General features: G+C 43.8%; 1 protein-coding gene across 1 annotated transcript; it reads left to right on the forward strand.

The window, feature by feature from the left end:
• Positions 1-18,178: 18,178 nt before the first annotated feature.
• Positions 18,179-23,206, forward strand: LOC307171301 (von Willebrand factor A domain-containing protein 7-like; the record flags this gene model as incomplete). The annotated part of the gene is made up of 8 exons (XM_079892835.1): positions 18,179-18,260; positions 18,547-18,771; positions 21,286-21,564; positions 21,760-21,853; positions 21,932-22,048; positions 22,286-22,463; positions 22,694-22,746; positions 23,142-23,206. Exons 2-8 carry the CDS (start codon positions 18,613-18,615, stop codon positions 23,204-23,206), a joined length of 945 nt encoding a protein of 314 aa, XP_079748961.1. The 5' UTR covers positions 18,179-18,260; positions 18,547-18,612.
• Between the last annotated feature and the right edge of the window lie 1,003 nt (positions 23,207-24,209).

The raw sequence follows: 24,209 nt of genomic DNA on the forward strand, positions 1-24,209 counted from the left end.
GAGTCATTGGAATGGTTATATTACTTATTTCGGGTTGAATGGTGGTCGTTTATGGCCAAACACTTCGAGGCTTCGTTTGGCCATAGTCACGTGACATGGGTGTTTTGAATCATGCTTCGGATCAGTGAAACATCTGCGCTTCGGGATCTCACAAAGCTTCGGAACAACTGTTTCGCGTCAGCCATCCCTAGTTGGATCTCAAACTGTAAAATCTCAAGGCTACAAATCACCAATACTAAAATGCAACATATAGTTAAAGATTTAGACTCTGAATGACATCAGTGAATCAGTTCACTACATGATGGCAATGTCATCGTCAAACCATATTATGAGCAGATTTTCTCTTGCAGTAACAAATGTGCTTTATAAACACAATGTTGGAATGGTCAGAGAAAAACGAACACTAAAAATGAAAAGGGTCAAGAGCCCAACTAAAGCAAACACTTTGAAACGTAAAATTCCATAGCACCTTACCGTCTAAACTTCTGTTAAATCTCAAGAACTTCTGTAGATATATGATATTATAAAGTCAAATGGGAAATAAGAAGTGCAATAATGTGTAATGGCTCGAAGTCAGTTGTAGTTCTTGTGTTTCTCTTTTATCTGATCTTGTTGTTTCTCTTTTCTTCAATGATTCTTATTAACATTTGGTGTCACCACTAATGGCAAATCATCACTTAATTAATCACTTAATTATCCCATTAACTTCAACACTGCTTCAGTGTTAATTTTTAACACCCTGTAGATGGACCTATATCTACTATATCTACATATAGGTCCATCTACAGGGTGTTAAAAATTAACACTGAAGCAGTGTTAATTTAACAATGGGGATTTTGTTGTGCATCATCTGCATATAGAGCTGACTCAATTCTTCTGTCCAGATGCAGAAAAATATAATACCATTAAATAAAACTGGACTTATAATGCTCCTTGTGGAATTCCATTAATAATTTCAAATTCCTCAGATACTTCTGATCAATCTTCTTTCTGATAAAAAGTCTAGGACCCACATATAAAACATACCTCCAATTCCTATCTTACTTAATTTAATTAATAAATCTTCCCTCCACATGGAGTCAGGCCTTTTCAATATCAAAGAATACAATATTCATTAGTTGTTTGATTAAATGTTTTCTCTTTCTCATTGCTTACTTTCACAACAGCATTCATTGTAGAGCGTCCTTTTCTGAAACCACTTTGGTATGGCGCAAATAAACCTCTGTGTTCAAGGAAGCAGTTAAATCTTCTGACTAATATCTTCTCCATCCACTTGCATAGGTGGGATGTTAGGGCAATAGGTCTATAATTTCCAGCATTACTAGGATCCTTTCCAGGTTATTAAAAGGCAGTATTAGGGCACTTATCCAACTTTTAGGCACTTTACCTTCTTCCCTATATCTTATTAAATAAATACAATATTATATATTATCTGCAGACAATTCTCAGGTAGTTTCTGGAACATGACATAACTCAATTGATCTTCTCCTGTAGCAGTATTTCTAATACCATTTAATACTATCATTAGTTCATTCATATTCATTTCTGCATCTATGGTGCTTTTTATGTGACCGGGGATTTAGATTTACCACCAGGAACACATTAGGGGGTTCTATTTACTTGTAAAAGAATTTATTTTTATGTAAAATAAAAAACGACTTATTTTCAAATGTTGTTTATCAATTTAATTGACAAGAAACAGTTTGTTTTAAATGATCACAAAAGAAACAGAAAAGAGCAAAAACACAAAATTCAATAAATGGGGTTCTCAGAGCTGGTGATAAAATTTAAACCACCTCACTGCTCTACATTACTCAGGGTGCAATATTCTCTGTGATATACTGTACACTTGAGTATCACAGTTCACTTGTGTATATGAACACAATACTCTCTCTCAGGGACGTGCACAGACATTTTGAGGGGCAGGGGCTCAAGTGAAATAAAGGGCACTTCTCATAATTACGTATTTTTTTTTTCTTTTTTTAAACAAAAAAGTATATATATGTACGCAACTCTAACTTCCTTTTTTAAAAATTAATTAAAAAAGTTAATTAATTTTATCTTCCTCAAACTCACGCAATTGTTTCATTTTCAAAAGATGTCTACAAAATAATCAGTTCACACAGAAACCATGGTCTCCTTAGTATTCACTAGGTTTATAGAGCAGCAAAGGAAACCATTCCACAATGTGCATGTTTTGAAAACATTTTCTATGCTACTAGTTTCAAGTATATATTTATTAATTGTTTAAATACTTTTTGTTTCACAAGCAAAATAACTTTTTAGCTTCACACAACCAAGCATCAGAATACTGAATTGCCTTAATGTTTTAATCAAATACATTAATATTATTATTGCTATGCATGTACACACACACACACATACACAATAACTGATGGTGACTGACATGGACTTAGTTTCACATTTGAGGAGCAGGGAGGACTGTCATCAAATAAAACCTTCAAAATCCACATTTAGATGGAGTTTGTTTTAAACCTACTACACTCTTAAAAATATTCTGTGGCTTAGTAAATATTACAGAAATATTTAACTTTATTAACTTAATAAAATCTCTGAAAATCTTACTTGATTGTTTGAATTAAACTTACCAAAATAATTGAGTAAAAATTCAATAGGCTAAAAGCCAATGTCATGTATGTATTTGTGGTTGTATGGAATACTATTTTATAAAGGTTTAGAGGAAATAAAAAAAAAGTTAAATTACTCATAAATAAAAAGTTAATTTATAAATATTGTTATTTTTAATGTTTAATGTTAACTTATTTCTACTCAGTTTTATTTATTAATGTAGCAGATGCAGTTACTCAGATTTACTACATTTTTTAGAGTGTATCCTCCATCTGTTTGCATCTGTAGATTTCTTCTAAATTCACCAATTTAGATTTCTAAATTTCAGGGGGAAAGACTCTTGATGTAATTAAGTCATTAACTGGGGACGTTCTGTATGCAAATTAGGCGTCAACTAGTTAAAATGCGCACATTTGCATCTAATTGACAGGGCAATGCAGGTAAATAGGATAAACAAAATAACTAAAGCATATCACCTGGTGGTGATATATGCTTATTTTATTACTAACTTATTTTATTACATGGCTTGGTTGAATTCCAATGCATGATTTGCGGTGTGTTATTTCTTGATAACAGACCGCTGTGCGGAGTATGACCGTTGCCATGAAAAACGTTGCGTTGCTATGGATTCTAACCGTAGAGACGGAGCGTACTATTTTCTTTAGCGGAAGCAATACAATCGGGTTTTAATCGGGAGAGAGAGAGAGAGGGAGCACTTCAGAACTCCTGCCCTGATATTTAGATATACTATTCTTCAATAAGTAAGGAATAATTGACGACAGGCCGTTGAATTATTAGAAAAATAATGCACACCCGAGGTGGTAATGCGGTCACGACGCGAAGCGGAGTGGCCGTTCAGCTCGGGTCTGCATTATTTTTCTAATAATTCAACGGCCTGAAGTCAATTATTCCGCTTATACTACAGTTACCACACCTCGACACATTGTTCAGATTATGTATTTCAAGACGTTTGTAAAGTTTTTTGTCATTAAACCGCTCTTGTATGTTAGGGTTAGAAAAAAAAAAAAAAAACCACCCCAGAAAAAAGGGCACTTTCTCTCCAGGAATAAAAAGGGCAGGTGCTCAAGCCCCCTTTGATGTCTATGTGTGCACGTGCCTGCTCTCTCTTAAACATGGCAATACAAGAATACAACCGTTTTAACATGCTAAAAAAAATACGGCAGTGGGAATACTGTATAAAGAGAACAAAACAACATAAGTACATTCTTTATATTACCCACTTACCTATCAATTGAGAGAAATTAGAGAACATAACAATCAGCTCCTACACACCAACACATTCACTTCACGAGGGCTGAAATTCCCAACATTATGTTGCACACTGTGTAAATAATCACATCAAATTATAATCACATGAAAAGCACACAAAACATAAAAAAATGAAGTGTATAACATTTGGAATAAGGCAAATAACCAGGCTTACACCGCATGGTATGAAGTCATATCATCGCCGACATGACACACAACATAACTTTTCAAACATGGCAGTTCTCCGAATTAACGCAACAAAATACGCATCCACAAATGGTATTAAACAAAAATATACTCAAAAAAATTGTATTTACCCATGGATGAACTCAAATCCTCCACAAATTTCCTCCTGAAGTACCCAGTGCCTCTGAGCTCATTGAAGTGTTTGCGGCCCCCCTCACAAAGGGTTGCTTCTCTACTACCACAAAGTCTGGCTCAGAAGTCTCGTTCCCGTCCAGAACGACAGGCAGTGTATTTGGCTCATACTTCTCCTTACTCCTAGGCCTAGGAGTGGGCATGGCACCTGGACACAACTCCGATCTGTGAACCCTTTTTGAGGGCCCTCCCTCCAAAGGCTCAACAGTGTAAGTTGTGCCAACTATTTACACTACTCGGTAGATGATCGGGCTCCAGGCGTCTTGAATCATGTTCCTGCCTGGAGGCCGCTGGCGTAGATAAACAACTCACCCACACTGACCTGAGGACAAAATGTCTTTTCATTTAGACAAGTCACTCTCTCCAGAGCTTTCGCCTCTGAATACTCCTTAGCTTTCTCATGGGCATATCTCAGCCTCTCTTGATGGACAGATAACCAGTCTTGTTTCCTCTCTGAGACCTCCTCGCTATCCAACAATGCATCAATGGGCAGATGTGGTTGTACCCCAAAAAGTAAATAATACGGGGAAAACCCTGTAGTAGCATGCGGAGTCACATTATAAGCATGGACTAACTCCGGCAAGTACTCAGGCCAACGCCGTTTACGTTCTGGTGGTAATGTACGTAGCAGGTTGTGAAGTGTTTGGTTGTACCGTTCACACTGGGCATTTCCCTGTGGCCTATAAGGGGTGGTACGGTTCTTCACACCGTAAAGTCTACACAGCTCAACAATTACCTCACTCTCGAAGTTACGACCTTGATCACAGTGCAACCTCTCAGGAACCCCGTACTTCATAAACCACTCTTTCAACAAGGTTTTTGCTGTGGTATCCGCCTTTTGGTCTCTAGTGGGAAACGCCTGTGTGAATTTTGTGAAAACATCGGTAGCGACCAAAACATTTTCACGCCCATCAGAAGCAGGCTCTTAGACTGTAAAGTCCACTGCAATCACTTCCAGGGGACTGGAAGCCAAGAATGCTCTCATAGGGGCACAGACTTTGGGCTGAGGCATCTTGGTAAGGATACAATGCTGGCATTTACCCATTCCTCCACATCCTCATACATACCGGACCAAAAACACCTCTGCTTCAACAACCCCAAGGTCCGCTCAATGCCCTGGTGCCCCATATCGTTGTGCACGCTCTGCAGCACTTGTTTCTTTAAACAACCCGGCAACAACAGTTGCCAGAAGCACTCCTCAGAAGGGCCATCTACTACTCGATACAGCAACCCATTCCGTTCTCTTATGAGGCTCCACTGCTTCAGAAGGCACTTCACAGACCTGGACAAAGACTTTCTTTCCAGATGAACAGGTCTCTTTTTCCTTTTCCAAAACTCTCTAAATTGCCCCAGAACAGGGTCGCTTTTCTGAAACTCAACCAGCTGTTCCCTAGTGTAACCGGGAAGCGTATGAGTGTTACCTTGGAGACTAGTGACCGCTTCTCCGGCCTCCAACACACGGATTTGCCTTAACCTACAGCACTCAAGTCCCTTCAGAGCGAGTTCAGGTTCCAAGGCTGTACCTCGACTAAAAACACTGCAAATCGCTACACACTCATCCCAATCAACGTCAGGATCAGATTCAGCCTCCCCTGCAAACTCCTGCCTAGACAAAGCATCAGCTGCAGCGTTACTCTTGCCTGGCCTGTATTTCACCTCAAAGTTGAAGACAGACAGCTGAGCTACCCATCTCTGCTCGATCGCTCCTAACTTTGCAGTTTGCAAGTGACAAAGCGGATTATTATCCGTAATCACCTCAAACCAAGACCCAAGTAAGTAGCCACTAAACTTCTCGACTACAGCCCACTTAAGGGCCAGCAGTTCGAGCTTCATGCTACTGTAATTGCGATCGTTCCTCTCTGCGTTACACAACCTTCTGCTTGCGTACGCTATGACCCTCTTCTTGTCATCCTGTATCTGGTACAGAATGGCCCCTAAGCCATTCTGGCTTGCATCAGTTTCGAGTATGAAGGGGCAAGTGAAGTCCGCAAAACCAAGCACAGGTGCCGTCGTTAACTTCCACTTCAACTGACGGAATGCATGATCACACTCATTAGACCAACCAGACCTAAACTGATGACTACTCTTTGCACACCTGCCTTCACGCAAGCAAGCATTTACCAGGTCATGTAAGGGTCCAGCTATCTTCGAGAAGCCCTCGATAAACTTCCTATAATAACTGCAAAACCCTAGAAATGACCTCAGCTCCTTGACAGTTTCTGGGGTCTTCCAATTACTGACAGCAACAATCTTGTCCGGGTCAGGAGAAATCCCTTGTGCCAACACCTGGTGGCCAAGAAAACGCACAGCGTCTTGGAGAAAACGTCTTGGTTACTGATGTAACCCTCGTTCCCTGAAGGAGGGAACGGGAGACGTAACATCGACGTGACGACGTAATTGGGATCACTTCAGGGAGCCCTATCAACTTCGAGTGTCTAGAGAATGAGCCAATGAACGTTGGTGTGCGTGAACGCGTCACGCGCGGGTATAAACAGGAAGCGGGCGCACGCACACATTGTTTTTCGCTGAGGAGCCGAGATTTGTGACGGCCATGCAGCGATGGTCAGCAACGGTGGCGACGGGACGTCCCTTTCAGTCGCTCACGTTCGACGTAACGTCGTAATTGGGATCCCATGGAAAACGCCACGGTTGCTGCCACATCCAGCGCCCTACGCAAGACTCTCAGACCCCCAATTGCTGGGGCGGAAGTCCTGCGTAGAGGGAGTTCAACTGCTGTTCCATTACACCCCACACAGTGAACTCTAATAACACTGGGAAAGCGTACCTTTCCAGGGGAAAAGACGCTGCGGAGCCACATCCTGCCCGAAGGGAGGTAACATGTGGAGAATACACATATGGGTTGGCCGAGGGGGCAGTGCAACATATGGAATGTCACTGGGGTGGCTCCACCCAAAGGGGGAGACACACCGGACAGTGACGGCAGAGCAGACTCTGCCAAGGGAAGACACGGGCTCACCGCAGGGAGCTGGTCGTGGAAGAATACACATATGGGATCGCCGCAGGGATCGCACATATGGAACCCAGCCTAGCACAAGTTACACAAGCATAGGAGCACTAGACCTGGTGTCGGACGCTCCGCAACGCCCGACTGCCAAAGGGGTGCGGAGGAACTCACAGGGTTCGCCAAGTGGGGAACTCGACTTGGAGTAAAAAGCGCACGTATCCGTTCCGAGGAAGGGAGTGGCGCAGCAAGCCGACACTAGAGCGGGAGCTTCGGTGTTACAGGCTAGAAGAAGCGAGCACACAGGAAGAAACCGGCTCAACACGTAAGCTATAAAACCTAGCGAACGTGTTAGGTGTGGCCCAGCCCGCAGCTCTACAGATGTCTGTTAGCGAGGCGCCGTGTGCCAGCGCCCAGGAAGAAGCGACACCCCTAGTGGAGTGGGCTTTCAACCCAGGCGGGCAGGGCACGCCTTGGACTTCGTAAGCCAAGGCGATGGCATCCACTATCCAGTGGGCCATCCTCTGCTTGGAGACAGCCTTCCCTTTCTGCTGGCCTCCGTAACAGACGTAGAGCTGATCTGAGGTCCTGAGGCTTTGCGTTCTGTCCACGTACAGACGCAGAGCGCGAACGGGACAGAGAAAAGCCAGGGCTGGGTCTGCCTCCTCCGAAGGCAGCGCTTGCAGGTTCACTACCTGGTCCCGGAAGGGAGTGGTAGGAACCTTGGGCACGTATCCGGGCCGGGGTCTCAGGATGACGTGAGAGTTATCCTGGCCGAATTCTAGGCACGATTTGTCGACCGAAAATGCATGCAGGTCCCCTACCCTCTTGATAGAGGCCAATGCAACCAGGAGTACTGTCTTACAGGATAGGATTTTTAACTCAGCTGATTGCAGAGGCTCAAAGGGTGGTCTCTGAAGTGCCGAAAGGACCAGAGATAAATCCCAAGAGGGTATAGAGAGTGGGCGAGGAGGATTCAGTCTCCTTGCTCCCCTCAGGAACCTGACGATCAGGTCATGCTTCCCCAAAGACTTACCATCAACAGCATCGTGATGTGCAGCAATAGCGGCAACATACACTTTAAGGGTGGAGGGAGACAGCCTTCGCTCCAACCCTTCTTGCAGGAAGGAAAGCACGGCTCTGATCGAGCAAGATCGGGGGTTCTCCTCGTGAGAGGAGCACCAGTCAACGAACAGGTTCCACTTCAATGCATAGAGGCGCCTCGTAGAGGGGGCTCTAGCGGAAGTGATGGTGTCAACTACCGCAGGGGGTAGGTCACCTAGAACCTCCGCGTCCCGTCCAGGGACCAGACATGGAGTTTCCAGAGGTCTGGACGCGGGTGCCATAGGGTGCCCCGTCTCTGAGAGAGCAGATCCTCTCTTAGAGGAATGGGCCAGGGAGGGGCTGTCGCGAGGAGCACTAGTTCCGGGAACCAGGTCCGGTTGGGCCAATACGGCGCAACTAACAAGACCTGCTCCTCGTCCTCCCTGACTTTGCACAAGGTCTGTGCAAGAAGGCTCACTGGGGGAAACGCATACTTGCGTAGGACCTGGGGCCAGCTGTGTGCCAGAGCATCCGTGCCGAGGGTCCCCTCGGTCAGGGAATAGAACAACTCGCAGTGAGACGTGTCCGGGGCGGCAAACAGATTTACCTGTGCGGTCCCGAAGCGCCTGAAAATCAGCTGGACCACTTGGGGATGGAGTCGCCATTCTCCCGGTAGCACCTGCTGCCGTGAGAGCTCGTCGGCTGCACGGTTGAGCAGGCCCGGAATGTAAACGGCATGAAGCGACCTCAGATGCTTCTGACTCCAAAGGAGGAGATGGTGGGCGAGTTGTGACATGCGGCGGGAGCGTAGACCTCCTTGGCGGTTGATGTACGCAACGGTCGCAGTGCTGTCCGTACGGACCAGTACATGCTTGCCTAGTAGCAGCGTTTTGAAGCGGCTCAGCGCAAGACGTACTGCTAACAACTCGAGGCAGTTGATGTGCCAATGCAGTTGAGGCCCCGTCCACAGACCTGAAGCTGCATGCCCGTTGTACGTGGCCCCCCAGCCGGTGGCAGAGGCATCCGTGGAGACCACAGAGTGCCTGGACACTTGTTCCAGGGGAACACCTGCCCGCAGGAACGAAGGGTCCGACCACAAGCTGAGAGTTTGGCGACAGTGCGGAGTCACTTGGACCCGGCACGAGCCGCTCTGCCACACCCATCTCGGGACTCGATCGTGGAGCCAGTGTTGGAGCGGCCTCATATGAAGCAATCCGAGCGGCGTAACCGCAGCTGCAGATGCCATATGCACCAGGAGCCTCTGAAAAAGTTTCAGTGGTGCCGCTGTTCTGCGTCTGAGCGTACTCACGCAGTTCAACACTGACTGGACACGGGCCTCGGTGAGGCACGCCGTCATGTTGATCGAGTCCAACTCCATACCGAGAAAAGAGATCCTCTGCCCGGGGGTGAGTTTGCTCTTTTCCCAGTTGACCCGAAGCCCTAGGTGGCTGAGGTGACCGAGCACCATGTCCCTGTGTTCGCACAACTGCTCTCTCGACTGGGCCAGAATAAGCCAGTCGTCGAGGTGGTTGAGGATGCGAACACCACGCTCGCACATAGGAGCAATGGCCGCCTCCGCGACTTTCGTGAAGACGCGGGGTGACAGGGCCAGCCCGAAGGGTAAGACCTTGTACTGATATGCCCGTCCCTCGAACGCAAAGCGGAGAAACGGTCTGTGTCTAGGGAGAATCGAGACATGAAAGTACGCGTCCTTCAGGTCGATTGCTGCAAACCAATCTTGGGGACGGATGCATTTGAAAATGCGTTTCTGCGTAAGCATCTTGAACGGTAGCCTGTGAAGGGACCGGTTCAGGACGCGCAGGTCCAAGATTGGTCGTAACCCACCACTTTTCTTGGGTACAATGAAGTACGGGCTGTAGAAGCCGGTCTTCATATCGGCTGGAGGGACCGGCTCGATCGCGTCCTTCGCCAGTAAGACTGCGATCTCTGCCCTGAGCACAGGGGCATTGTCCGCCAGAACACGGGTGAACAAAATGCCCCTGAAAGCAGGGGGACGCCGGGCGAACTGAATCGCATAGCCGAGTCTGATGGTACGGATGAGCCAGCGAGACGGGCTGGGAAGCGTTAACCAGGCTCCCAGAGACCGAGCAAGCGGGACCAACCACAGACGTACCCGGGGTGGGGCAGCGTGGCGGAATGCAGGGACCCGACTCGGACAGCACAGCGGCCTGAAGTGGGGTCTGAGTGTGTGGTGCAGCACATACCTGCTTCCGTCAAAGGGCAGAGTGAGTGTGCGGAGGCGTCAGTGCGTCCGGAACACAGCCACTGCTGCTCGCTGGCGATGAAAGAGGGGCTCGGGAGTGACAAGGCATGGCGGCGGCGTCGACTGCCAAGCGCGCCCTCTTGGGGCCCAGAGGTTTCAGAAATTTCTCTTTTTTTGAAAATGTGGCGTAACAAAAAGAAAAGGAAACAAAAGATTCTCCGCCCGGCCCTCCACCGGGGGAAGGAGTGGCGCCTTCGCCATCTCCTGAAGAGCAACTTGATCGGGGCAGCCCGGGGCAGACCGGGCAGCCCGTCTCAGGGTTGTTTGCACCGTCGCTTGCCTCCTGGTTTGGCAGCGGCCTGAACGGGCGGGGTCGGCTTCCTACGGCTTGCTCCACGCTGAGGCCTGGATGGTTGCTGCTGCTGCTGGGGCTTAGCGGGAGCGGAGGACGCCGCAGAAGGCCGACCTCGGCGACGAGTAGATGGAGGGTCTGCGGCCGGCGGACGGGTGGGAGCAGCACCGGTCCACCGGGGCAGGATGTGTCGGATGGTCTCCGTCTGCTTCTGTGCGGCCGAGAACTGTTGGGAAAGAGGGGCATCCAGGAACCGATATTTATCGGTGTCCCTCATATCCGCCAGGTTGAGCCAGAGGTGGCGCTCCTGGACCACCAAGGTGGACATCGCCTGACCGACTGAACGTGCGGTTTCCTTCGTCGCCCGGAGGGCGAGGTCGGTTGCCACACGGAGCTCCCGGAGGAGCTCTGGGTCAGAACCACCCTCGTTCATGTCCATGAGCGCCTGGGCCTGGTGGACCTGCAAGAGCGCCATGGCATGGAGGGCGGAAGCAGCCTGTCCACAGGCCTTGTAAGCCTTCACCGTTAGACCGGACGAAAACTTACAGGCCTTGGACGGGAGGCGTGGATTACCCCGCCAAGAGGAAGCGAACGCCGGACGCAGCTGCATCGCGATGGCCCGCTCCACTGGGGGGATATCCACATACCCCTTAGCTGCCCCGCCGTCGAGGGTGGCGAGGGGGGAGGAGCCACTAGAACGGCTTCGGGCACTATACGGTGCCTTCCACGTCCTAGAAAGCTCCTTATGCACTTCCGGAAGAAAGGTACCGGGACGGCGCACTGAGAACCAGCACAGCCCACCCCGAGAAACCAATCGTCCAACCGAGAAGGTGGTGAGAGACGTGGTGGAGGGTTCAACGCAAGCCCAACCTTCTCGGCGGCCCGGGAAAGTATAGCCGCCCATTCTGGATCGGTCTCGGACAACGCTACACGCCCCGAAGGGGGCAACGCAGCCGAGTCGTCATCTCCAGAGGACTGAAGCTCCCCCTCCGATGCTGCGATCGACATCTGGTCATCAGCTGGAGCCCCAAAGGAAATGGTTGGTCGTTCCGGAGAAGGACCAAGACGTTCACTAAGGGGCCCCAATGGCAACAGCGCTTGTGAGGCGTGAGGGGCCCGCGGAGGTTGACTCGATGGGGAAGCCCTCACGGTAACCCTCAGATCACCCTGGTCATGCACCGAAGTAGGTCTATTCTGCGGGGCAGAATAAACACTAGATCGGGGCATAGGTGAGGGGACTGCACCTCCCTTGAGGTAAGCGAGTCTCGATCTAAGCGCTGAGATAGTCATATTCCCGCAATGGGAACATGAACTATCCACAAAAGCTGCCTCAGCGTGTTGAATGCCAAAACACGAGAGGCAACTACTGTGGCCATCTGCTGGCGCCAGGGAACGACGGCATCCAGAAACGCACAAGCGGAATGACATCTTGAAAAAGACGCAGGGTCATGCTTGTGTTGCTCTTTTAGTAAAAATAAAAAAGATTTGGAAAAAACACTCTCTTAGTGCTGAGGCACCCAGGGGTAGCCGCAGTGTGAATGCACACACACAGGGGAAACGCCCACCGAACCGACACACACACACACAGACACAAACAATAGTGCTGTGAAAACAGCAGTTGTGAGCTGCAATGCTCGCGGCCACCGCTGATCGCGCCATCACACCAACACTGCAACAGAGAGATGATCTCCTTTTGAAGTCTTCAACAGCGCTGATTCTTATAGACAGAAGTCTCATAGAAGCTCGGCTCCGAAGTGAAAGACAATGTGTGCGTGCGCCCGCTTCCTGTTTATACCCGCGCGGCGGGGCGGGGGCGCGTGACGCGTTCACGCACGCCAACGTTCATTGGCTCGTTCTGTAGACACTCGAAGTTGATAGGGCTCCCTGAAGTGATCCCAATTACGTCGTCACGTCGACATTACGTCGAACGTGAGCGACTGAAAGGGAACGACACTTCCCCAGCTTGACCTTTAAACCGGTGTCTGTCAACCGTTTCAGCACCATCTCTAATCTTTCCAGGTGTTCCTCAAATGTCTGTGAAAACAGCAAAATGTCATCTAGGTACACTATCAACACCTGAAAAATCAGATCGCTCATAATAGACTGCATGAGCCGCTGAAAGGTCGATGGACCGTTGCAGACTCCAAACAGCATCCTCTGGTACTCAAATAAACCAAAAGGTGTGGTAAATGCTGTCTTGTCCCTATCCCGGTCACTCACCGCAATCTGATGGTACACAGAGGCCAAGTCCACAGTTGTGAAAAACTTCGCTCCCCTGAGGGCATCGAAGCTCTCATCAATTCTGGGTATTGGAAATGCGTCACGCCTTGTCTTGGCGTTGAGCTTCCGATAATCAACGCACAACCGTAGCGACCCATCGGTTTTGCGCACCAGTACCACAGGCGAGGCGTAAGCACTCACACTCTCCTGAATAACACCCTTTTTCAGCAACTTTGTGATGTGCTCTCTGACCTCCTGGTACTGATTTGGTGGAATTCGCTGGTAGGGCTGATTCACTGGTATGTCATCAGTCAGATGTATCTCGTGCTGAACCTTGTCCGTGTAACCCAAATCATCGTCATCCAGGGCAAACACACTTGAATACTTGCCCAGCACAGCTTTTAACTGAACCTGCTGTTCAGGTGTGCCTCCTATGTCAATGTGATCCAAGACTGACTTGGCCTGAGGCTCAGAACCATGACCAACACCCATAGTGACCCGTTCTGTGTCTGTGGAGATTCGCTGAAACCTCACTTCACAGGACAAACCCACACTATAACCATCTACTGGAGACACCATACCTAGACGGGCCCTAGGCTGAAGCCAAAGATCTTCATGAGACAAGTTAAGTACTCTCACTGGACACACAGGTAACTCTGACGTGATCAAGGTAGGTACTACAACCAAACCTCCTGGTAAGGGTGTATTTACTGATTCTACCAACCACGCTGAACCATCCTTTTTACTGGTTTCCATCCCCTTGATCAGGACAGTAGCTGCCGACCAAACAGGCACATGAGCAGGAGTCTTACCCACGACCCATGCAAATGAAACTCGCTCAACTAACTCAACTGATTGTGCCTGCTGGAAAACTGCCCTCCAGTCCGAATCCAGCCTACCACCCAGCGTAGTGTCAAACTCAGCGTGAATAATCTGTCGGCACTTACTGATGATGTCCATTCCGATGAGCACGGCCACCAACGACGGACTAGGAGTTTCTTTAACGACCAAGAAACCACATTCAGGCAGGGTCATCACGATCATCCCCAAATAGATGCTCTCGGAAGAACCCCTCAGTCATAGTACTGACCTGACTACCAGTGTCTAACAAGCATGACACTGGAACACCCTTGATTTTCAAGTCCACCATCGGGCATGTTCCAACAGCCCATTCAAGGAACCAGGAAACTGAATGCTACACAGTCAACTCCTTGACCGCCTTGGTGAGCTCTGAAATAGTCTGCTCTTGCTCACTTATTTGCTTGTCCTGTCCTGTTTCTCAGACCCGACAGAAGTATCACCAGGTTCACCAAGCAATTCTGAATGGACTGGTCAACTATTCGCTACACTGGTCGGCCTGCTTTCCTCCATGGACCAAAGAACAGCCTCATTGCGAACCTCAAGCAGGGTCAAGTGGGGCTTATCTCTGATTAGTTTACGCAGCTCTCGCCTTAACGCAGCATCTCGCACACCCTCCACAAACTGATCACGCAAAATTCCCTCCTCGTTTGCCAAGCCACCTGGGGATTGCTTTGCTGCAGAGCTTAAAAGACGAGAGAGCGCATGAGAGTAATTTTGCAAATCTTCCCCATCCAATTGTTTGCGGCTGTAAAATGTTTGCAACAATTGAGTCCCGCTACGCCGTTCCACTCACAAGAAATTTCCAGTTTATTAGAAACTATAGTAAGGTCAATACAAGATATTGTGTTGGAGCATATGTCAATTATTGTACCATTTCCATTATTAAGACAAACTAGCTTCCCAATATCCATCAATTCTTCCGCTACTTCTCCATCATTATCAGTGCACTTACTTCCCCAAAGAGTATGTGCATTGAAGTCTCCACACCAATTTCTTTCCTGTTTCTTTGTCTCGCAATTATTTCGTCTAATATTTCTAGGCTTAATGATTTACAAGGGTTATAAAAGTTGATTACTACAAGTAGTGGTCGACCGATATATCGCCAAGGCCGATATATCGGCCGATATTTGGCATTTTTTAAATATCAGCATCGGAAGCGGGACTTTTATTTTGACGGCGCTCCGGACTTTTATTTTGACGGGCGGCGCTGAGAACACCAGCCAGAAGAGAACGGCAACCAGTGTTGCCAACTTAGCGCCTTTGTCGCTATTTTTAGCGACTTTTCAGACCCCTTTAGCGACATTTTTTCAAAAAAGCGACTAGCGACAAATCTAGCTACTTTTTTGACAAACCTCAGTAACCTCCAAATGTTGCCAGCACAGTCCTGCGAGCGTGAGGTTTGCGTTCTCCTTGCCGTCACACACCTCTCTCTGCGTCTACCCTGTTCAGTGAATGGCTGAGAGAGGAGCAGCAGCACGGAACAGACGTGAATGAGCAGTGTTGTTTCCACAGACTTATCACTTATCTTTTGTTTTATATAAAGAATTTAGTTTGACCATTTTATTTTATTACTTGTGCTTATCACTTGTAATACTCACTATCACAGTGCTTTAGTTCACCCAGTTCCCGAACTCTCTCAATTCAGATAATTTATACATATAAAATAGTCATTCAATAGCTACTCCTTCTATTGTCTGACAAAAAAATATAGTAAATGAGAACAGCTTTATTGGACATTCGGCTATATTATATTATATTATATTATATTATATTATATTATATTATATTATAGTATGTTATATTAAAATACAGTATGTGAGCATGATTTTAACGAGAAAAAACATTAGGCAGGCAGAACGCAAGTACGCCGCGATGACGTAATGAATATGCTAATTGACGTATGACGTCATCTAGCGACATTTAGCGACTTTTAGGGGAGGTGTTAGCTACTTTCCTTTGAAAATAGTTGGCAACACTGACGGCAACGGCAGCTCCTCAGATGATGTCAGATCAAACAGTGCTGACTCACATTCTCCGTCTTCATTAATTTACGATCTCTGACAGTCATATCTAATACTTTGTTAGACAGAACTGGCAAACAAAGAAAGTAAATGGTAACTTATGCGAAGTAAGTAAAGTAAAGCGTTTGCTTTTATATTATTTGTAACAGAAAAGGCAAACAATCAGGCTAAAATACTTTCTCATTTGCCGTCAACATTCAGCAAATGCGCATCTACGTCATTTAAACAAATCTCTGAATATCTAATAAACATTTAATTTCACAAACCTTGCAGATTTAATCGAATCCAGTTGTGATATCTTGTGAAGTGTGCATTAGCCTACTGTCTGCGAGTGACGGTGCGAAGTGAGTGAATGCGAACAGAAGATTAGCTTCACAGGAGACATAGTGTATACACAGGAGACGCGATCGAAAAACTTTAAATCCTTCATTTTAAAATATGCTGATATATAACCAGTTGCCAACTGTGTCATATTCATATCTGTGATATATCCATTTGCCAACTGTGTCATATTCATATCGTTTTCACTGTGCTGTAGCATGTAAAATTAGCGTTACCTTGTCTTTATTTGAAAAAAATATGATTACCAGCACGACATTACCAGATTACTGAGTGCAATGTTACAGTGTTTACTTTCTTTTTATTCACATATTCATATATTTCTAAACAATTACTTTGTGAAAAATACTGTAATAGGATTGCAAAAATTGCAAAAAAAAAGTATAAAAGCATGTTTATTTTAAAAATTTGTTTTATAATTTATTTATAATTGATTAAATATTGATTGAAATAAATATATATAAAAATATCGGCTTTATATCGGCCATCGGCCACCCTGCTCTCTAAGATATCGGCATCGGCATCTGCCATCAAAAAAACAATATCGGTCGACCACTAATTACAAGTTCCCATCTGATTTGTATACTTAAATAATCACATATTCTATTTCAACTGAAGTCATTATTCTTCTGAATGATATCCCATCCCTTACAAATGTTGCACAGCTTCCTCCTTGGTTTCCACTTCTATCAAACCTGACAGACTCATACCCAAATAAATTAAAATCAAGGTGAGGCCGAAGCCAGGTTTCTTGAACACAAACAATATCAGGTTTGACCTCAGAATCTGCAACAAACTTTTTTAATTCTTGCCCATTTGCAATCAACCTTATAGCATTCCATTGCAAGAGATGGAATACCATAATATTAAATAACACTCTGAGACCCCCCCATCATTGTTAGCACTCAACATACTATGTATATCTTCAGCTTTTATATTTTTGATGTCTATAAACTCCTCTGCAGCTTCCACCACTGTCTTAGTCTTATCGCTTTTTCTTTCTTGTCGTGTAGCAACATTAACAACTTTACATATAAAAGCTATAAAGCTCTTATTTTCTACAATCATTGTTGTGGTTGCTGGCCTTTCTGGCTGAGATGTCCTTATGTCTGAACTCTGGGGTACTGAACACCTTGCATTGTCATTCAGATTTTCCTGATTTTCTATTTCTATTATTCTATTTTGTTTGATTTCGTAACTGCCAATACCCTTTAATGTCTCTGCATACGTCACCTTATTCACGGCCTTGTACCTCTGTACGTCTTTAGCTTGTTTCTGAACTACACATCCAGCATATGCTCACCTCCACAATTGCAGCATTTTTGCTTAGCATCCTTTTTACACTTTCCATAGTCATGTTCTCCTCCGCATTTCGCACACCTTTGTCTCTATTTACATTGTTGTGCTGTATGTCCCATTCTCTGACATTTGAAGCATCTTAGCGGTTGTGGAATATATTCCCTAACTTTGTAGTTAATCCATCCCATTTGGACTTCAGAAGGCATTATCTTTTCAAAAACAATTAGCACAGACAAGCTATCTGTTTTAACACCACTGATGTTCGTTTGGAGTCTTTTAGCTTCTAGTACCTTTTATCTCATTCTTCACATCCTCTATAGACATTTCCAGCAGAACATGTGAAATCACTCCTCTTAATTTTGCTGCCATTCCTGGTATGTGCACTTTAATCTTTCCACCCCCAAGGCTTTTCATTTTCAGAATCATCTCCTTCTGTTCTTATTTGCTGTTGATATTATAATTCTTCTATTACTCAGCAATTTAGCATATTTAATTTTTTCCATTTTCTTCATTGATTTTGCTTGTTATTATCAGGTGTCTTCAATAATCGAACAATTAATCACTTAATTATCTCATTAACTCTAGCACTGCTTCAGTGTTACTTTAACACCCTGCTGCTGGTTCCCATATAAACACTGAACAGTGTTAATTTAACACTGGGGATTTTGCTGTGTGAGGAAGAGTTGAGAATGCTGTGTTGAGGTAAATATAAATACACTTGAAATATTCTTTACATTTTCCTGCACTGAAAAAAAATAGTTTGAAGTAGAAACAGATTTAAGTCAGAAATTGCAAGTAATTGCAATGAAACCGCAAATAACATTGAATTAAACACACTTTTTTTTTTAAGTAGATAGTAGTATTTTCTTGTAAAACGTTATCAAATCTTTGTTTTATCTACAACTTTTTCCAATGTATAAGGAGCACCAACAGTGTAAAATATAAATTAATGGATACATTTTTTTTTTTTTTTTTAAACCCCGTCCAGCATCTGTCGTTTCTCAGAAGATCCGTGATATTGTGAATTGTTTTTCATATTCGTAATAATCTGAGAATGAGGAGCACATTTCTTCTGTTGAGTCTTCTGATTGGTGCTCAGACCTTTCATATTCTACAAAAGCCAAACTCTAAAAGTCATCAGGACATCACAAGACTGGCCATCCTACGTGCGACTGAAAAGGTCTGCGAGAGTGTTGACACAGGCTTCAAAACGGTACGAATATATTTATATATTGTACAGAAATCTGTTGTGCTCCAGCAGAGCCACACGTGTGACATTTAACAATGATTGTATTTTGTTTTTAAAGTTAAAATAGACATAAGCTTCTATCATAATGTTCAAACTGTTTGATAGCAGAAGAGGTCAGTTTTACTTTAAATAGCATCAATATTATAATTCTTTTTAGCCTATATACTCCTGGTCACCTTTACTGTTTAAGACTGTTTAATGCCCTATTTAACAAAAGATTCCACAGAAACCCAACACGTTTGGTTTGAATCATTTTGATTATCATCATCATCATCATCATCAAAAAAAAAGGGAATTTTTCCAAAGACTATAGATGTACAAAGATGGTTCACTCATGAATGGGAGAAAGTGTTACTTGCAATATGGTGGAATAAGTCCCGCCTTCTAAGTAAAAGAGCCAATCACTGATTGGTAGAGTCATCAGCTGCCTTAGAGGCTCCGGTTGCTGGAGAAACAGTCAAACTGCGTCCGAAATCTCGTACTGTCTGAGTAGTACTATATTTGAATTTGAACTTCGAGTCTGTTAAAAAAAAAGTATGTTCTATACAGCATGAACAACACATTCTGACGCACTACATCCGCCATGTTATCATTATCACATGACATTATCATGTGACCTACCAGCGACAGATGCGTCCTTTCACCTCCATTCATAAATCCTCTCCCGTGGCCTCTTGGGACAGTAATGTGTCCATCGAATGCACACAGAATCTCGCCAGAAGTAGACTTTTCACCTACTGTTTTTCGAATACTATGTATTTTGACTAACTACTCTGTTGGCGTACTGTTTTTCGCATACTGTATAGTAGGGAAGTATTTGATTTCAGGTGCAGCGTCAGTGTTCTGAGACGCACGCTCCTGGATTAGCTTGGTCCAGTCTGAAAAATGCACCTTTTTTTTTTTTTTTTTTTTTTTGTCATTTGTAGGCGCCTATAGGCAGAGATGGGCATAAATGCATGAAAATGTATTTAAAATACAAAATACTGTGTTTAAAAAAAAATATATATATATATATATATGTATGTATATATATTAGGGATGGGACGAAATATCGTTTGACGAAATATCGCGATACAAAACGTGACGAAACGCATCGAGGTCGAAAAAAATGGATCGCGAAATAAAGATAGATGGCACTGCTGCATGATTTGCGTAGTATATAAATAATTTAGTGTATTATATGTGTGTGTATGTATATGGGCATACATACAGTCTATGGTGGCAGGCTGGCAGCACCATCTGCTGATCAAGCAGGGTAAAACTAAAGGCCATTGCACACTGAGTCCGAGATTATCGTATGCGTTTTTTCGTGTTCGTCAGCCTTAAAATTCGTCACGCACAGAAACCTTGCACACTGAGTCCGATGCGTATTTATTAAACCTTTGCGGAAAAAAAACGCAAAAAATACAAAAAGATTCGTCAAGCAGTGAGGATGAATTTGTTGCACTCTTTCTTCTTAAAAAGAAAAAAAGAAAGGAAATATTGGGTCCATCCAATCCTGAGATTGCGCCGAGAGGAAGGAGAGTTTCACCTCCTTATCAAGGAGTTGCGAAATTATTCCGAGCGATTCAAAATTTACCTCAGAATGTCAGTGGAACAGTTTGATGCTTTGCTAGCGATACTGGAGCCACATATTAAAAAGAAGACCACCAACTTCCGTGAACCAGTCGATCCTGAACAGGCAGTATGTCTATGGACGGACACGCACACACACACACACACACATACACACACGCGCGCGCGGCCGGCAGAAGCGCTGGGCAGACAGAACAGCTGTAGGCTATACAGGTTATATTTTATTCAGTGTCTTTGTAATCCGCATTTTGTTTTTCATACAGTACTGCGAGACGAAGTGTATCAACTTGTCAGACGTCATTCTGGATTTTGTCGTTCGCTTGTACGGTGGCTCTGAATTTTCAAAAAACCTCTCAAAACACTGTCTGTGGATGCGAAAAACGCAGAAAACCGAACCCAATCCGAATTATTTTTTTACGGACGAAAGTTTCGTAGGTCAGTGTGCAAGCGTGATTGACATAACGTGAGGTCGAATTTTTTTTTAACGTGCGAAAATTTCAAATGCGAATTTCGGACTCAGTGTGCAATGGCCTTAAGACTGTGTGTAAGCTATGCCATGCTGTCATTCCGTACACCACATCCAACACATCAAACATGAACCACCACCTTCAACGTCACCATAATAAGTTGTTATACAGTAAAAAAAAAATCTTTTTTGATATCGTATCGTGACGTATCGTATCGTGACCCTGGCATATCGAGGTGCATCGTATCGTGAGTTTAAGTGTATCGTCCCATCCCTAATATATATATATATATATATATATATATAAATAGAAAGTTGTCAGATTTCATTGGTGATTTTGAATATGAAATTTATTCATAAGCTTGGAGTAGGCAATGAACAATATGAACATATAGTAAGAATGTGTGTTTGTGTTTGTTTTACTTTGTTGAACACAGCCACTACCACTGGACTCACAGACACTGGCAGAGGCCTGCAATCGAAGAGAATTAGCAAGTAACTTTGAAACGGGCATAAGAACGATCTCATATTACAATGTGATGAGAGATATAGCAAATCTTCCTGGTAATCATCCGGAAGAACATTTTGACAATGAAACATTTCAGAAGGGTAAACAATCAATAACCAGACGAATGAAGGCTATCACAGAATACACAGAAAAAAAGAAATTTGATAAAGCAAGAGAGGAGCTTGGGAAAGTCCTCCACACTTTACAGGTGAGCGAATGCTTCATCATTGCTCTGAATGAGAATCATGCAAATATGATATAGAAGTATTCATTTATGGGATCATATGACCAACCGATTTCAGTTAAACTGCAGAGATAAAGTTTGATTTATACTAAAGTGATTGTATGAACTGAACGTTTGAACCTTTACTAACTCACACATGTGGTGTTTGATAAATGAAAGGATTTCTACAGTCACAGTGACTGGATTGAACTGAATTACACCAATCCCTGCACTGCCCTGATCAATCCAGAAGAAAACATACCCCACGCTGCAAGTAAGTGTGTGTGTGTGTGTGTGTGTGTGTGCTTCTGAAAACATGTAAAACAATAAAATGTTTTTATCTTTCTTCCAGATGAGGACATGGAGACATGTGACGACTCTTCCAACGGACTTTCTGAAAATATTAAGGAAACCGTTATTAAGGGAAAGTTTCTGACATCAGGATACGCTAGAATATTCATACCAAAAGGTAAGACTTTTGATCACAGATTACAGGTATAGAAGTGACATTTACTGTATGAACTCCACAGTCAATATACAGTCAAAGGTTTTGGTGCATACTTATTCTTTGCTATTATGTGTGAAATGTATAAAGCAATCATCAGAAAGTCATGAAAACTGTGAGGTATCACAAGTCTGAGAATGGATTAGTAAATCGAGGAGCTTCATTGACCGACCTCTTAAAACCTGACTTTCATTTTGACAGGAAAGTGCAGCCATGGAGGTTTTCCTTATTATCCCGATGGAATAAATAAGGATTACAGTGATTCCAGTCACGGTTCACTTCATAATCAAGCTGCAGATGTTTCCGTTAATGCCAGTGTGCAGCTGCTGGAGAAGATCTGGAGGAGCTTGAAAAAGGACCCAGCTCTCAACTTCTTCAGGTGGAGGATTTATCAACTTTAAGGAGATAAAACCATTTTATTAATGATGCAAATCCTGTCAGGACAATACAGGCATTCTGAGAAGCTCTCCTTAGGAACAGCCAATCAATGATATATATATTAAAAAAAGTCTATTCACTATCCTTTACACAGTTAGTTACATTTTATTAATTGACAATTGTTACAGACTTGTTACTTGTTCATGACATCCTTTGTTTCTTCTTTCTCAGACTGATGGGGCTTCCCACTAAGCAAAATGATGTCCGAAAGACGTCTTTTCAACGTCTTTGTCACAAAAATCGGACGTTGAAAAGACGTCCACTGAGGGTCTAGAATGAAAGTTGATATGACGTCTTTTTTCGACGTGTTCTGCACGTCCGATATAGACGTTCATCGAACCTTCGTACAAGGTTAAACACTAGTTCATATGTGGGCATTGTGGACATATTTCAACATCATTTATTGTCTTATTTAGACATTATTACTTTGACTATTGCTGTCAGATGATCTTAGTGAGAATAAACAGAGGTTTAGGTGTTGATATTTGTTTAATTTGAAGTGTCACCATTGTGGTGATCAGTGATTGCTTTAGTTGGGCTCTTGGTCCCCTTTCTTTATACTTTAACTTTTCTTTGACTGCTGTAACAGTGTGTTTGTGTAACACAATTGTTGTGGCAGAGGATGCCTATAAAAAGTTTGAGTGTTATCAGCTCAATGTTGATGGTGACATAATCATCACATAATGGGCATCTAATATTGTTTTAAAGTTTTGTATTTATATTTGGGATTAAGAACCACCATCCTTGTGGAACTGCAATATTGGTGCCAAAAGCATTAAAATTATAACTTTTTTGGTGGATAAAAATCATGTGCACATGTTTTGAGCAAGAGTATCATATAGTCACACACAGACATCAAGATTTTGGATATGAATCACAACAACGGTGACAATCAAAACAAAAAAGCTTGAGAATCAAGAATGAGTTTTGTACTATGAAAGCTACCCATCATGCATTGCAGGATGAAGCTTTTTTTTTTTTTTTTTGTCACCGTTGTTGTGATTCATATCCAAAATCTTGATGTCTGTGTGTGACTATTTGATATATTTGCTCAAAACATCATGTGCACATGATTTTTATCCACCTTCAAATAAGTGATAATTTTAATGCTTTTGGCACCAATATTGCAGTTCCACAAGGATGGTGGTTATTAATCCCAAATATAAACACAAAACTTTAAAACAATATTAGATGCCCATTATGTGATGATTATGTCGTCATCAACATTGAGCTGATAACACTCAAACTTTTTATAGGCATCCTCTGCCACAACAATTGTGTTACACAAACACACTGTTACAGCAGTCAAAGAAAAGTTAAAGTATAAAGAAAGGGGACCAAGAGCCCAACTAAAGCAAACATTGATCACCACAATGGTGACACTTCAAATTAAACAAATATCAACATCTAAACCTCTGTTTATTCTCACTAAGATCATCTGACAGCAATAATCAAAGTAATAATGTCTAAATAAGACAAAAAATGATGTTGAAATATGTCCACAATGCCCACATATGAACTAGTGTTTAACCTTGTACGAAGGTTCGATGAACGTCTATATCGGACGTGCAGAACACGTCGAAAAAAGACGTCATATCAACTTTCATTCTAGACCCTCAGTGGACGTCTTTTCAACGTCCGATTTTTGTGACAAAGACGTTGAAAAGACGTCTTTCGGACATCATTT

This window comes from Squalius cephalus (assembly GCF_949319135.1).
Source record: "Squalius cephalus genome assembly, chromosome: 1".
In the NCBI taxonomy this organism is placed as follows: domain Eukaryota; kingdom Metazoa; phylum Chordata; class Actinopteri; order Cypriniformes; family Leuciscidae; genus Squalius; species Squalius cephalus.